The 16,161-nt window shown below is 40.7% G+C and overlaps 1 protein-coding gene across 1 annotated transcript; it reads left to right on the forward strand.

Annotated features, from left to right (window-relative positions):
- Window positions 1-1,353: 1,353 nt before the first annotated feature.
- LOC104518892 (arginase-2, mitochondrial) lies at window positions 1,354-15,612 on the forward strand (the record flags this gene model as incomplete). Its single annotated transcript, XM_010177088.2, is given in 7 exon segments — window positions 1,354-1,366; window positions 6,956-6,991; window positions 7,842-8,019; window positions 8,902-9,061; window positions 13,665-13,753; window positions 13,892-13,996; window positions 15,476-15,612. Coding segments are annotated over 7 exon segments (718 nt in total), but the record flags the coding sequence as incomplete, so codon positions are not given.
- Between the last annotated feature and the right edge of the window lie 549 nt (window positions 15,613-16,161).

A 16,161-nucleotide genomic window follows, 5' to 3' on the forward strand; every position in this document is an offset into this window, starting at 1 on the left:
GAAACAGAACAGGTAAATGGCAATCCTCTTCCTTGCTTTCCCTTAGACACAAGCTTGCACAGACGCTGTTAACAATACTAGCAGAACATCCTTATGTAATACTGCAGCTTATTTCCGGAACTAGAACAAATGACCTCTTTTTATTTATACAGAGATTCAAGAGACCGTGTTATTCTTGTTTACCTCTCAAATGTTGATTATCCATGATTGGTCAGCATCAAAGACCAGTGGTTTGACAGAAATCAAAGCACAGTCAAATGGACTGGTGGTAACTAGCATTTGCAGCGAGTCTTTGAAATGATGCCAGTTGTCAGAATGCATCAAGGGCAGGTGCTGCTGCACGCTGTGAGGGAAGGCAGCCAGGAGCTGACTCCCACAGCCAGGCAGGCTCGGGAGGGAGCTCTGCTGGGGAGGCCTCCACTGAGGCTGTTCCTAGGCTGCTTCTGCACAGCAGACCTCATCGGCTGGCTCGCCTCGAGCATGGGAAGCTAAGCTCATACACGTGGGGGAATGTGTATGAGAACCATCCGACAGCAGTGGTGGTTTATCCTTTTGAATGTTGTACCCTTTGATATTTGTGTGCTTACAGCTACCTTTAGAAGTTACTAGAAAAGCGCCAACAGTGAAGGTACACAGAGTCAGAGCATTTCTTGCAGTAGGTCGGTTCTGATTCTCTTCCCTTCCCCATGCTGATGGAGGACACCATCTGCTTGTTTTTCCTTCAGAATTAAAAGCTTTGTCAGTCATTGATTTGATGTTTGTTTGTTTTTTCCTCTCCCATTTGGCTGGTGCATATTCCAGGTTGCGCATTATCCATGAAGTTGGCTTTAAAAGAAACCTTGTTAATTTGGGGTAAAGTTCACTCAGTGCTTTAATTGTAATTGTTCCACAGATCAGTTTAGTTTAAATACATCTAAAAAATTAAGCTATGCTGATGCAGATAAGGAAAGCTGAACTGATTATTTCTTCCTAATTTTTCAGTAAAGGGAGATTAGATTCAAGGACCAAAGAATAGAGCTCTTGGAGGTTTTGTATTTCTTTGGTTTTTATGATGATACCCTTCATCCTTGATGTTCTTATATTACAAAATTAATTCTAATATATAAGCTGAATTTCTGCACCCATAAAATTATCTCCGGATTGGAGTAAGTTCAGATCACATGCTATTTTATTTTTTTACCATGAATGGTCTCAAAGGAGAGGAGTTACTAGAGAGGGGCACAAAGGGAGATGCCAGAGAGAAAATTAAGGCAATGATTTGGGTTTTGATCTGCTTTATGGTGTGCAAAATCTGTTAGTACTTTCTCATTTGAAACTTTAATCCTGTCTATCATTGTGACTCAAAAGACCAAGATGCCTATGGCAGGTATGTGCTTATATGAATCTGGTACGGAGGGTTATTTTTGGATAGAAGATGGAAATTGCTGTTGTAAAACCACCTGGTGAGAAGCAGGGAATGAGGCACTGAAGTCAAATAGAAAAAAAAATCAAATCTTTCATTTGAATATGAAGTGAGCTGCTCTGATATTAATTTCTTGCAGCTGTTAAGAGGGAGAAAGAGAACTTTAGTAATCTCTGATAGATTCTGCTCTCCCTTCCTCTCAAGTGTCACCTGTCTGGGTTAACTGATATAATAACTACTTAGTTCTGTAACAATATAAAGCACAAGGTGCTTGTTGTTGAGGAGAGCTGTTCTAGTTTTATTACTTCCTATCGCTGTAAGTGGCTATTTGTGCTCTTGCTATTGGGAACTGTTTCTGGGTTAAGCTTATTTGAAGGTAATTAGAACTTGTGCAGGATTTGTTGATGGAGTGGCAGACTGCATTAGCTGCACCCTTGTCTCATCGCTGATGTAAGCCACAGTGCAAATGTTGACCAACACCCGATACTGACGTTTTTGGAGACCTCTTCAGGTCAAGCGCACCAGATTTCATAAGAGATTAAAGTTATACATGGTTATCAAAGGGAAGTGAGGTGGCTGCTTGATTTGGGGCTGGAAAAATTACTTCTTGGCTCAGTTTATGCAAGGGACAGTGAGACTACAGACTTGGGGTAGCAATTGGAATTGAGTTTGCTTGTTGCTATTGTATGAGCTGAAGCCTTTTAAATAGGTACAGATACAGAAATGTTGTCTTAAACCAAACCTTTCAAAATTCCAAAAGGCAGAGTGGAAATTACTGAGACATGAGCTTCTTGCCTTTTAGGAAGTGAAATTTCAGAGCTGGCAGAAACCTATTGAGTCATCAAATGTCTGTATCTAATGGGAGATTTCTTCAAGCAGATACATATTGAGTTTAAAGAGAATTAGACATTGTGTAATGAATTTCTAAGCAGGAAGGTTATGATTAAACTAGGCTGCTGAAGTCTCAGTCTCATGTAGTGGGAACCTTGCTAGCTTAATTTCATATTCATATAAAAAAAAGTATTCACTTTGTTTTTTATAGTTTTTACACACACACCCTGTAGATAATTCTGGAGGATTAAAACTGTCTTAAAGTAGGCTTCAGAATGCACTGGTCATAATGAATAGAGGAATTTGTTTGCTGTTGTGCAACATTTTGACAGTGCCTCTGAGAAGGGATTACAAAGTCCTAACCAATGGGTTTATACTGAAAAGAAGGATGGTAGCAGCTTGAAGTCCTTTGTTTTGTTCACAGGAAGGAAAATGGTAAGTTTGTCTGTAAACATAGTTCACAATACTCATTGCTTCCTGAAAAGCCTTTCTGTGTCTGTGGCAATTCGCTTAAATGGGCTGTAATGTGAGGAAACAGTTTGCAGGAATGATGCTTTCGTGTGAGCAGTTTTATATAACACATGGTATGAAGTAAGAGCTAATAACTGGGATTTCCAGATTCCTTTGAAACTAATTCAGCAGGGTTTAGAAACCTGGAAAAGATGCAATTTTGCCTTTAATTTAGGATTTATTTTTTTTTTAACCTCTAGTTCACAAATATCCAGTGTGAACAGGCAGTGTCAAGAGATCATTTCTATCTCTCATTCCTCATGTGTTTGGTTTTTTTTTTTTCCCCAATTGCTGTTTGCTGCCTAGGATTGCTGTTATGGTTGTTTCAGTAGCATGCTATTGGGCAGTGTCAGCAGTCAGCATGGCTTTGGAAGAAAGCTGCATCTCCTGCTGTCAGATTGCTGCTTCTGGCTCTGGTGCATCCATCCTCCTAGCAGAGAAGGATGGGAAGGAGGGAGGCTTTCCCTGCTGCTGCCCAGGTGTTTTCCAGTTAACTGCCCCTAGATTTATGAGCAACCTGCTTTTACAGATGAAAATTTTCTCAAACTGTGCAGGGAAATTACTTGCTATAGTAACTGCTGCCCGCTGTACATGATAAATGGACTGTATTTTGCTCAAGATGATAGGAAATGGACATTACCATTGTTATATAGCTTGCTAAAGGACATCTTATGTCCCAGTTCTAGGTATCATTGGGTTGGCCCTGAGTGCTATGTTAATAGCTTATTTGAAAAGCCATATAGGAAACTTTTATTTTCTTAAATATGCTCTTAATCTGTATTTCTAACTTTTTTCCCCTAAGTATAAGTTAGGTTCCTAATTATGGAAAAATATTGATTTCTTTTACCAGATCTAGGTAAAGTTCTAGTTCTGGCTGTGCAGGCTGAAGAAACGACTGCCTTCCATCCCCTGGTCTGCTGGTTGAATGCCTATATGACTTTTACCTAACCTGTTCTGGTCAAAAGAAGCTGATTTTTCAAGCTAATTTATTAATTTTTGGCCAAAATGTGTCCCCAAACAGCTCTGTTGATGAAACTCCATCAGAGGAGGGCACTGAACCACTGAGGATTGCACTCCTAAGCTGTGGAAGAGATACGTCTGCTGCCTTGGCACAGTAATTGTTCGTACTAACAGGACTGTTGTGCATATATACATCTTATTTATGTCACTGTACTCTGTGTTTGTACTCAGACTGACACCTTTATCTCCCTCATATCTCTTTCAAGTTCCTGTAACAGAAATGAATTAATCAAGCCTGATTTGGTTTTTTGTTTGTTTTCCTCAGTTCAAAAAGTAATCTCTTGAGCCAGTATGCTGATGGAGCTGACTTGTATGGACTTGGTTGTTATCAATTTTCTGTGCTGTTGAGAATTGACTAATGAATCAAACAGAATATTACATTCATTTGAATGTAACCTCTATTAGAGCTTGAAAGTGGAACAGAAGTCTTCTTTTGATCATATTTAATTTCATATTATTTAGTTACTAGCAAAATGTCTGTGGTGTTTAGTCTGTAAGCACTGTATGGTACTGTTTCACTTACGCCGTACCTGATCTGCACTGACAAATGGTGTGGATGCTGTACTTTCTAATTAACATAAGGAAGATGGCTTTCCTATCTGCCCACACCTTTTTCTAGCTTTCAGAACTTCAATCTACTGTCTTTTAAAAGGCCCACATATATTCTTCCTGTTAACTTTCTGTTCTGATGTAAAAAGCTGTTTTTTTGCAGCTATTAGTATCTTGAAACAGAGTGCCCCAACTACCAAAGAAAGTAAGTGCATATTGTTCGGTGTGGTGGGTTATATAAAAATGGCCAAATAACAGCAAGATCCACTAGATTGCACTGCCCAATAGCATGTCTACCCATTGAGCAGTTTCTATGTTGGGCAAAACAATGTACTTCAAAGATTTAGTTTTTTAATTTATTTAAATCAAAGCTATGTGCAAGCAGGCAGTTGAAATGGAAAACAATTCAGATCTTTTAAGTATTAGACTAATATCTGAGACTCTAAATAGAAGCTAAGAAAATAATTATTACTTTAATAATTTGACATAAATTATTTTTCTTTGCTGTTCAGTAAGCATTAAGACAAATGAGCATGTTGATTAACTCTTTAATATCTGGTCAATCCTAGTAAATATATGTGCACACATGTGCATACATGCACTTCTTACCACTTCAGGGTAGATGGTTCATCTATGTACCATGATTTTTTTTTGTGTGTGTGTACTATCTATTCGTTAGCTTTTATTTTGTCCTAACATCATTTAATCATACCTTTCAAAACTAGGCATAATTAAAAAAAATAGTAGGAAGAAAAGATACTATTAATGTTTGAGGATTGGATTAGTGTGTACTTCTGAGATTATCTATATCCTAATCACATAGCCATTGGATAGATGGCTGAAAACATTCCTATCACCCTGGAAAATGTAGCTGTCGTCTGCAAGGACATAAAAACAGTGGGCTTAAATAAGCACAAAGCTGAGACAAGAAACTGCTACAAGGCTTATGAACTCCATCTGAAAAACAATAAACTTCTGAAGATGGTAACAAAAACTGAGGGCATTTATTGTCTTTAACAGACATTAGGCTTTTGTAAAAATAACTGGAGAGGCGCATCCATTTGTCCAAAAGGGTGCACAGGATCCCAGAATTCTGGACCCCAAGTGTGTCTGTCCATCCATCTCTACCATCACCGCACTGTAAGCTGTATGAGCCTGATGTGATTGTAAGAAGCAAATGGCCAAGTCTTTTTGCCTCACAAATAGGGACTGGGAGCAGGGCAGGGGAAGGAGGAGAGAAATTCTTGATCACAAGTGATACTTCTCTGAACACACTTGCTAGAATCTTCCATGTTTGGCCTGCTTTGAGCATGACCTGAAGAATCTTAACCAGTTCCTTAAAGTGCTGGTGGGTTGTTTGTTTGGCAGTGATGTAAAGATGAAGCTTTGTGATATAATTTCCTTTCATTCTTTTTCCTCCTTTAATGGGTGAAAATACTGTGATGCTTGGATGTCCTGTAAGAGAGAACAAAACTAAGTGGCAGTCCTTTCCTCCATTACACTGTGTAATGCGCTGTCCTGCCATGTATAAGTAGGATGCTGAACACAGCTACCAACTGCAGATTTCTGCTTCCCACATATGTCAGAGGTATTAGATTAAAGGTGTTACTAACTTGGACAGCATTTCTAAAAGCTCTTGATACCTATTGAATGATGTAATATCTTGAAGTCTTACTTCCAAAACTTGTCTCCTGGGCACGGTCATTGAACATCTCTCAATATTTGCAACTCTTTTCTGATTCTGCACAGCAGCAGAATGAAACAGAGGGTAAAAAAAAAAAAAAGTAGTGGTCAGACAGAGATCAGATAGCACATTCACATCTGAACAAAATGGGCTCAAAATTCCAGAGCCATCATCCTGGTGGCTAATTAGGTATTGCCTAAGGGAGGAGGAAAAATAAGCTGTTGGGGGCCTGTGTTGCCTTTTGAAAACCAAGGAGTGGTATGTCACGGTCCTGCTTTAAGTCTCTGCACGTAATGTGTTTTCTCACAGGGTTGCAGAGACTACATTTATTCATCCTTTGTCAAGTAGCTGCACTCAGCTGACATGTCCTCCCCTAGCAAATACCCTGACGTATCCATGTCCCTGCTACAAAAAGTATGCTTGCCTGTTTCCCAGCCACCCAGTTCCCACAAGTGACTCAACCATTTTCCTTCATTCTTTTTGCCAGTCGAAGCTACTTTTGAAGTTATAATAAAGTGATGTTTTTATTGGTGCTGCTTTTATGTTATTTCCACCAAGCAAATTCCCAGAGTCTGTTTCTTAGGCATTTAAACTAATGGCTTAATGGAAATTAAGTAGGAAACCCAGAGCACCAAGGGGGCTGTTTGTTCATGCTGATTTGCTTGCCTTAATTTTTCAGATTGCCCCATAAGGCATAGGATGGCTGAAGGCAAAAATGTCAGGCTCTAGCCTGGATGCTTGAAACTGCAAACAGCCTAATGATTCTGAGGAACAGATGGGACAGGCATGACTGGTATTCAGGGTGATCTTGACTTAATAAGCCACTATTGGTGTAGCTGTCAATACCCTGGGGCCTTTACAGTCCTCATCAGTGCCTGCAGCAGCAGGCCTATCTGAAACCGGGAGGCTCTGGTCTAGGAAATCCTGTTAGAAATGTTGGTGTCTAAATGACTGTTAAGAAAGCACAGCAGAGCTTCAAAGGATAAGCTCGATGTGTATGAAAGAAAATTAAACTTTAAATGTAGCCAGTTAATAAATATGCTCCTGGTTGAGTGGAGGAGGTGAAACAACGCTAAAAAACAGTCCCTTGTTTCCTGATCTGTGAAGTGACTCCTTTTCAGGGTAAGGAGGCGGAAAGACATTTTAGGGAAGGCTGAGTCTTAGACCTGGAATGTTGCCAGGCTTCAACAGCCAATTAAGTTGTAACTGGCAGCAAACAGGATCTCAGAGAGGGTTGGGATCAAAAGCCCCAGAATTAAAATGCCTTCTGAACATCTTGCGTTGAAAAAATGGACAGGTTGTAAGACAAGGCATTAGTGCATCTTCCATGGATTTGCCTGGAAGTACTGTAAAAAAATTTCATTATTGATCCATTAACACTTTTGTGCTTGGATTCTTGTGGGGTTTGAAAATGGAACATAACTGTTAGGGCTCAGGTATAGTTGGTGAAATGTGTAGTCCTATGTAGGCATCTTTGAACAACTGAACTTATTTAACGTTGTATGGAATCTGTCTAATTGGGAAGGAAGATGGCAATACAAACTGAACTTTTTCATGTTAAAATTGCCACAAAATAGTTAAACCAAAATGCTTTTCTAGGTGGCTTTCTGTGGTTGTCGTATCTCATTGCTAAATTAAAGCAACAATACTATCTTAAGCTTTCTAATCTGTGAAGCTGTGACACGGTTGTTTGCAAGGGTATGCAAACAGTCAAATGAATCTGTTCCCTTCTGGTTGTTCCTTTCATACTTGCCTAACGGATTTTCTCAGGGGACCGTATTTTGAACATTTTTATGGGCACTTATTTGAGTAACTCACTCTCTCTTTATGCTGCTGTGTTTCCAGGATGCCAAGTGTATGACTTTGGAGATTTGAATTTCACTCAAGTTCCCAATGATGAACTGTACAACAACCTGATACTATATCCACGGTCAGTGGGTTTAGCCAGCCAGGTACTGGCTGATGCTGTAAGCAGAGCAGTAGCTGCTGGACACAGCTGTGTGACTATAGGAGGTGATCACAGGTGAGCTGAACTGGAAGCAATTAGTGGTACATGCTGTGGGTTGACACTTGGAGTGTAAGAACTTAAACAAAAAACAAGGAGACAGTAGGAACAACTTGGGCTCAATTCCTGGCAATACCATAGGGTAGCAGCATTTTGATTTTATTGCTGGGGCTTTTAAGACGGAACATAGAAGACAAGTACAAAAATCTGACCTTCTAAAACAGTACTGCTTAGTTCCAGACTGTTCTGCAATCTGCAGATGATACAAACGAGGTTTTCCTGTTCGGGAAAGTTTGTGTGATCAGATCCCTTTAGGAACTGTTGCAGTTTCTTTATTGCTGAATGTTTAGTGTCTCTCTTGCCCTTCAACTCTCAGGATGTCAGCTCTTAGGATGGGTTTGTAATGCCTGCACACCAACCATTGTGTAAAAGATGTTATAACGTGAATTTCTTTCTCCTCTTTTTCACTAACCTTTGGTCGGAGAATTGGTTAAAGAAGGTAGGGCATGTAAGAATGAATTGTAGGGGAAGGTGTCATGACTGGAATAAAAAATGGGTGAATAGCAGAATTGATGAGTGAGCACACTAGATTTTTTTAATGAGATCATTTGGAGCTAGAACAGGTGAAGATTAGAGTGTGGGAAGGATGATAGTGGAGAGAGAAAAGAGCTCTTTCTTATCTGTCTGTTCTTGTACAGTCCTGTAGTTAACTGGAGTCTCCTGGAATCACGATGGTGGCAGGCCACACAGGTTGTATGGGATGCAGCCTTTACTGTCATGGATGTCTGATGTGTTGAAACATGACAACATTGCTGACTGAAGTTGCAGAGACTTCCCGTTGTTCTTGTAGTTGTTCTGAAGCAGAAATGGTGACTAAAGACTTTGCTACTGTCCTTCTAGCTTGGCACTTGGTTCTGTCAGTGGCCACGCACGGCAGTGCCCACACCTTGGTGTGATCTGGGTGGATGCGCATGCTGATATCAACACCCCTCTTACGACTCAGTCTGGAAGCCTCCACGGACAACCTCTGTCATTTCTCTTGAGAGAGCTTCAAGATAAAGTAAGTATCTTGCTTTTAAATTGAAATCCTCAGAACATTTTACTTTTCCTGGTGAGAGGTGCTTTCTTGTCTGCTGCAAATGCAGACTTTTTTTATCTGAGTACACCTATTATTTGTGTGTTATACATGCAGATATATACACACAAATGCGTAAATAGATATATGTCCCCACGCACACTTAGAAACAAGAATGAGAAAAAGCTTTTTCTTTGTGGGTTGTACAGTAAGCAGGAGTTCGCACAAGCTGTACGTAGCAGCTGGCCGCGGTACCATTCCTGCGTTGGTGCTGGTGCTGTGCGACGGCAGCAGTTCTACCAGCTGAGCAAGAGAGGGAACCTCCCTGCAGCTGAGCCTGCCAGAGCTGTGCTGAACTCACCTCCAGTAACTGGTTCCTGCGTACCTTGCATGCTGCTTCTGCTTAGCTTGGCTCTTCCATGTTCTGACAACCCTGGGGCCTGCCAGGGGCTGTTCCTGCGTGATCTCTCCTAACTGGCTGCTCAGGTATTAGCTCTGTTGGCACATGGTAGAAATGGGAACAGCTCCACTTGCTTACAGGGGCTTTTAAAGAGAGTATTTGCCTTGGAAAGAGGTCGAATTATCAACAAGAGCCGTTTACCGGGGCATGTGGAATGTGCATGGCCAGTCTTTGCTGCTGTCACGATGCTAAACAAGAGGTTGACCTAAGGCCTACTTATCCTTCTTGGCTTAGCTGCGGACAGTATCTCCCTATACAGGTACCTGTAGCATCTCCTGGAGACACTACAAGGGCAGCCTGTGTATTGTTAATAGCTGGGGCCTTTGCAGTGGGAACTTGGATAGGACAGTCTGCTTCTGCTGAAGCTTAGGGTGGAGAGTGGGAGCAGGATCAGCAACTGCCGGTCGAGAATGGATGCTGGAGCTGCAGAAAACCTGACTTTCTTCTATTCTGGCACTTTGCACTGCTAATAATTTTGCTTAGATTTCTTTTTTTCTCTCTGATGAATTCTGGGGGTGCTGTGTCGATGGAAGTGTGCCTCTTCCGAGTAAGATCAAGCATCTTTAATGTCTTTATGGCTACTGAAGATACCATTGCGTTAGTACCTGCTTGCCATAGCAAGATTTCTATCATCTGGTAAAGCTCTTCTGCTTTTCTCCTTCAAATTCTTTTGACTGAATTCCATCCAGAAGTCAACAGAGTCATTTGGTGCTTTTACATACTTTCCTTTTTCTAGTAATTCTTGTATGGTCTGTACAAACATGATAGAATTCCCAAAATAATGGGGCTTCTTGAAATACCCCTAGGACATGAGAAGGTTGATATAAAAGGTTACTGTATTTGTAGTTTCTTGCCCATAAGTTAAAGGGGGTGATTTTTTTTTTATTTTTGGCAACTGTACCCACTTCTGCAGGAGAGCTAGGAAGAGCAAGAGAAAATTTTGCAAATTTTGGAGCTCAGCTCAGGTGAACAGTGTATGCCTTGGTGAGAACAGAACAAAGCCAAGTTCTTTGATAGCTGAGGAAGGAGAAAGGCAGAATAAGATATGCTGCTTTCCTCTCCTGTCAGTAGGACAAAAGTATTTTATCAGCTTCCTGTGTATACATTGTTTTCTGGGGTCAATAAAGGAACAGGCCTTTTGCCAGCAGCAGTAGTGAAGAAACAGTAAGATGAGGCTACATGTGGAGGTGAGTTAGTCAGGTATGCTGCTGGTTATGAGATCTTGTCTCCAGCCCACATAAATTCTAGCTGTCAGCAAGCCTATGCAAAAACATCTGACACAAGCCCCTCAGCCTGTATTTGCAGCTACACAAACAGGTGTGTACTCACTCAGAGGGTTTTCTCTTTAGAGGAAGGAAAATCAAGATCTGTCCTGCTGGTACAAGAAGGCTCCTACAACAGTGTACATTTTTAAACTGTTGTTTAGCGGTAACAGAATATCCCTTCAACAACAGCTTGTCTGGCTGCATATCTGACTCGCCAGAGGGAACTTTTATCTGTCAACAGGTGCATGTGGCTCACGCTCTCATCCAGTAGATCTGTTATGTTGATAACAGGACAAAAACAAGTCTATTGTCCTTCTGTCCTGATTGCTTTGCAAGAATTCTTTTTGAATCCTAAAACTCTACCACCAGCAAGAAGGCTACTCTAGTCCAATGCTCTGCTAAGCATAACTTCTTTCTCCAAGTGACAAACTAACCAGTTGCACTTCGCTTCTCAAGGCGGTTTGTGTCTTGTCAGAGGGTACATGGAGAGCAGGGTGAGGACAAAAGAGATTTACTGGTGAGCGCTGTATCTCCTTCCTTGCTTTCATTCATGCTGTGAAGGGTGTTTTGAGCAACCCCTCCCCATCATGACACATCTGTGTGTAGGCTTCTCCGGGCAGACTCCCATAATTCCACCAAACTGTCTCTCTGGGTTACAAAATTTGCTCAGCAACCTAATAGATTCAGGAAGGATAGTTAGCACTTGGCTCCCTGTCTAGACTGTTTTGTAGAACCACAGAGAAACAACAGGTCTTTTGAGGATATAAAAAGAGAGCAAAATAGCCTGCATGATTACATTTTATCTTCCTGATTCACTGCCCATCTTTACTAACTGGTACTGCTCTTCCAGCACCTCCAGGCTCCTTGTTCCTCATTCCCTAGCAAGAGGACACCAGGCAGAGGCAGGTGTGTAGCATGTGTCTCTCTTGGTGGCACAATCTGTCTCAACTCTTGACCCCTTGCCAGCAACGCTGTTGAGCTGCTGTAACCTTCTGTGGGATTGCATGAGAACTGAGTCAGGAGCACTGCCTCTTTGCTTGGTTAGTTTTTAAGACATCAAGTCCCAGCCCTTGTTCGCTGTTGACCCTACAAACAGCTGTCCTGGCACAAGGTAACAGCAGATTGACCTGGCAGCAACTGCTTAAATGAGCACAACTGCCAAGAACTCCCCAGGGCTGTTTCAAGTCCCTCAGTTTAGGTGTTATCTTACCTGTTTTCAGAATCCCTTATGAGCTTGGTCAATGCTCTAGTGAATGAACTGTCCCCATGTAGCAGACAACATGAAGTATGGAAGTGATACATCTGGCTATGAAATGAAATAAAGCATTTGGCCAGGTTGCTGTAGGACAAACCCTGGTGTTGCTGGCACAGCCCATTCACAGGCTGTCAGCTGCTACTTGTTTGTCCACTTAGCCTCACAGGAACACTGCCTGGAATTCAAGACAAGGTGCCACTTAGGGTTTTTTTAAAAACTTCTAGAATTAATTTCATTGTTTTAAGGGAAAATATTTATAAATAACAGTCCTTTGACTGGCATTCCCTAAGCCAAGCATTAGTGTCAGGGCTCCTGGAACCATTCAAACTAAAGTCATAAACTGCTATTAGTAACTTACCGTGAAAATGCCTGCACCTTTTCTGATGCCTGTTTGGCTTTACTGTTAGCAATTAATTTTCTATTGCAACAAAATAAAAAAAGAGCCTAAAAGGAAGTTAAGGCATTCCATTTTCTTTATTTAAAGAGGAAGAGGTATAATTTAAATTGGCAGTATTAAATTTACTAAATGATATTAGGGAGTATCTGACAATATTACCAATACTGTGCTCAGCTTACGGTATGGTGGTGGGTTTTGCAGATACAGCTTCATTTCTGAGACCTGAATTTTTTCCTAGTGGTCTCCATTTCATTTATCCCTCTTCTGAATTCGTAACTGCAGAAAAGTTTCAGGTCATTGCTCCCGAGTAACAAATATTTTTATTATATGTGCTTATTTAATTCCAATGTAATTAAATATAGCTATGAGTGTGTCAGCCTTTAAATAAAAAATCCAAATGTTGTAACTAGAATATAATCAGTAATTAGGAAGTATAAGAGGGAAACAAAGCCTTCTTGCTGCCTGAAAGCTGTGTTGGCTGTAGCCGCTTTCAGAGCTGGGAGCAGAAGAGAAATTTGAGTTAATTAGGTATTACTAACTGAAGGCTTTTTGTAATTGCATACCATGATTACTTAATTATGAAAGCTGAAAAATGATGAGCTCATCATCTTTTATTTGCTGTCCTAGACCTGTTCTCTTCAGTTCTGTGTTAAAAAACAGCCCAATGTGGAGGCCCAACTTCTTGTCATGCTCATTTTTTTTTAACTTCCCACTTTGAATTTGTCCATCTTCAACGTTGTTTTTGCAAGAAAGCTTGCATGACTCCTTGGTGATTCTCCTAAAAAGGTACAGGTACCTTGGTTTTTATTCTTCCACTGAAGTATGATGTACTGGGTAAGTTAATAGCACTACCATTAAATGCACCACATAAGTGATCTGCATTTGGGTATCTAGTTTCTTATCATCCCCCCTTACATTCACTGATGCTAATTACCTATTGCTTGTGGATTTGGGCTCTTTATTCCTCTTCAAACTGGAAAACATTTAAGAGTGAAAAACTTCATCCATTAACATTCAGTTCAGGTAAAATGGTATGGCAAAGGTAAGGACTGATTAAATCAGGAAGCCAAACTCCCATGTGCTGAAGTTTCTCTGTTTAGACAGAGAAAGGATGCTATAAATGAATACCAAAAGTTTTGAGGGAAGCATTAAATACAGTTTTGTTATATATGTCATTAAACTAACCTAATGCCCCAAACCTTTGCTTGCAGGTACCACAGCTTCCTGGCTTTTCCTGGCTAAAGCCCTGCCTGTCAGCATCTGATATTGTGTACATTGGTTTAAGGAAAAAGAATAGTAAGTTGATTCAGAGTGAAGGATTTTTGTAAAGTCTGAAATAATGAGCTGCTTTCCACAGGTGGCTCTTCACAAGGAATGCTAGATGTAAGCTTGGGCCAGTCATGACTTTTTTTTTTTAAAAAAAAATGTATTTTCACAGCTATATTTTGAAGAACTATGACATCCAGTATTTTTCCATGAGGGATATTGATCGCCTTGGAATTCAGAAAGTTATGGAAAGAACATTTGAACAACTGATGGGCAGGTAACAATTATCTGACTTAAACTATTCTTATCATCCATTTGTTGAATACCTACTTTCCTGACAGCTACTTAAGTGAAGGTGACTCCTGATTTAAGGCAGCCTAACAGAACCAGAGCAGCGTCCAGTAAATAGTAACCTCTTAGCACTGACTTCAGTCCTCGACTTCCGCATCTTGAACTGGAACAGTTTCAGTGTTTGGCAAAAAGCTATGAGATGGGTTGCCTTGGTCACTACAGTTGTGGCTGTTTAATAGGATCTGTTATGTTTCTTGAGGAATTCTGCGTTTTGCTGTAGTTTAACAAACTGTTTGAATCAACTTGGGCTCTAAGGTATACGTTATACTTTTAAAAATATATGTAGCACCTTGACAGTAACTTGAATTCAGCTGTATGTACATGAGGTAGAAGCCTTTGATATCCTGCTCCTCAGACCATGCTCACGTAGGCTGTCCTGATGACAACGGCCACTTTCTGTTCAGCTGGTGAGGCTGACAGTAACCACTCCCTTACTTAAGTTCGATACTGAAGTCTTTGGTAAGCTTGTTCAAGTTTGGGCAACCAGATCAGGGAGTAAATCATGCTAGTCTAGGGACGCATGGAGAAGATCAGAGTTAGAAAGGGTAACCTCTCACCACAGGGTGGAACAAAGTCCTGTAAGCAGAAGATGGTCTATGTATGTGTGCTGCATGCTGTTGTATCTAAAGGTGTGCTCACCCTGCCTAGCTGCAGCTGTGCCAAGAAGTTGCTAATCCAGATGCTTCTCCCTACTGAGCATCTGCAGTAAGCTGGAAGTACAGAGTCTACAACAGCTCATCTGAGTAAGAAGCAGTGTCCAATTTATTAAGCTGTCATTGGCTGCCAGACTTCCTGTAGTAAGTAACTAATGGTTTAGGCTTGAGGTTATCCTTCCCTTTATTCATCAGCTAGGCTTACATGGCAGAGTCTGGAGGCAGCCTTCAGCTATTGACGCAGAATGCTCCTTTCATCTTGATAAGCTGCCTATGAAATCCTCAAGCTGGTCCTTCATCCATCCTAGATGCCATGCAAATCAATGTTTCAGCCTTTCACCCTGGCTTTCTGTACAAAAGGAGAAAGGGCTGGGTTATATCATACATTTCTCTACCTTGTTCCAACTAAGGAGACAAATACCAGATAAAATGGTTAGAACTTAAGTACTTCAGCCAAATCACACCTGAGCAGATGCTCAGTGAAACTAGAAAGACAGAATTCTGTTTTCCCAATGTGTACTGGGGAAAGTTCTGAGCTGAGAGATGTTTCAGAGGCCAAAGATATATTAAAAAAAAAAAAAAAAAGAAAATAAATCCTTTCCAAATGCATGTAGGACACAGTATAGGACTTGGGGGGGGCCTTTAGCATAATGGAGCATGATGCTACTTTGCTCATCAGCCTGGACAGTAAGAAATATCTGTAGAAGATGTTCAAGGTTCTGAGATTGCTTTTCTTGTTTATTCTGTCTCAGGAGACAAAGACCAATTCATCTGAGTTTTGACATTGATGCTTTTGATCCCTCATTGGCTCCAGCAACCGGGACTCCCGTTCTAGGTGGATTAACTTACAGAGAAGGCATGTACATCACAGAGGAAATACACAACACAGGTAGGAGCTGACCAGCAGTATTGGACTAAGCGAGGACAGAACAAACTACATAGAGCTCATATTGGTTACGTTTTTCCTGTGAAACTGGATAGTAAGATGAATGTAGTCAAAGCCAAGGTGCCCAAAAAGTCAATTTAACCGTTGGTTAAGGAAAAAGAAGCCCTAAGGTTGAGCAGTACCCCAGGTGTTGGAAGCAGTTTAACCATCAACAACTTCAACTTACTAGAAGTGAATAAAATGCATAATATAGTAACAACTAATGCCAAAAATAACTCGGTCATCTTGTGTAATACTGTGCCCTATTTCTAAAGACATGAGGTGAGATGTAAAAATGGGCATCTCGAATTAAAAAAAAAATGGATGCAAACAATTTTAAACAGTTTGAAGTTAAATCCTAGGATTCAAGGCTAACAAACCAAACTTTCACTGTGTATACCGCAGTTGACTCAACAGATAAGGACTCTACTCCTTATGCTATAGGGTTTTTATTTATGTGTTTAAACGAGTTATTTGCAGTAAAAGCATTTGACACTGTCTTGCACAGCATCC

The sequence above is a fragment of the Antrostomus carolinensis genome, unplaced genomic scaffold, assembly GCF_000700745.2.
Source record: "Antrostomus carolinensis isolate BGI_N321 unplaced genomic scaffold, ASM70074v2 scaffold43581, whole genome shotgun sequence".
Classification (NCBI taxonomy): domain Eukaryota; kingdom Metazoa; phylum Chordata; class Aves; order Caprimulgiformes; family Caprimulgidae; genus Antrostomus; species Antrostomus carolinensis.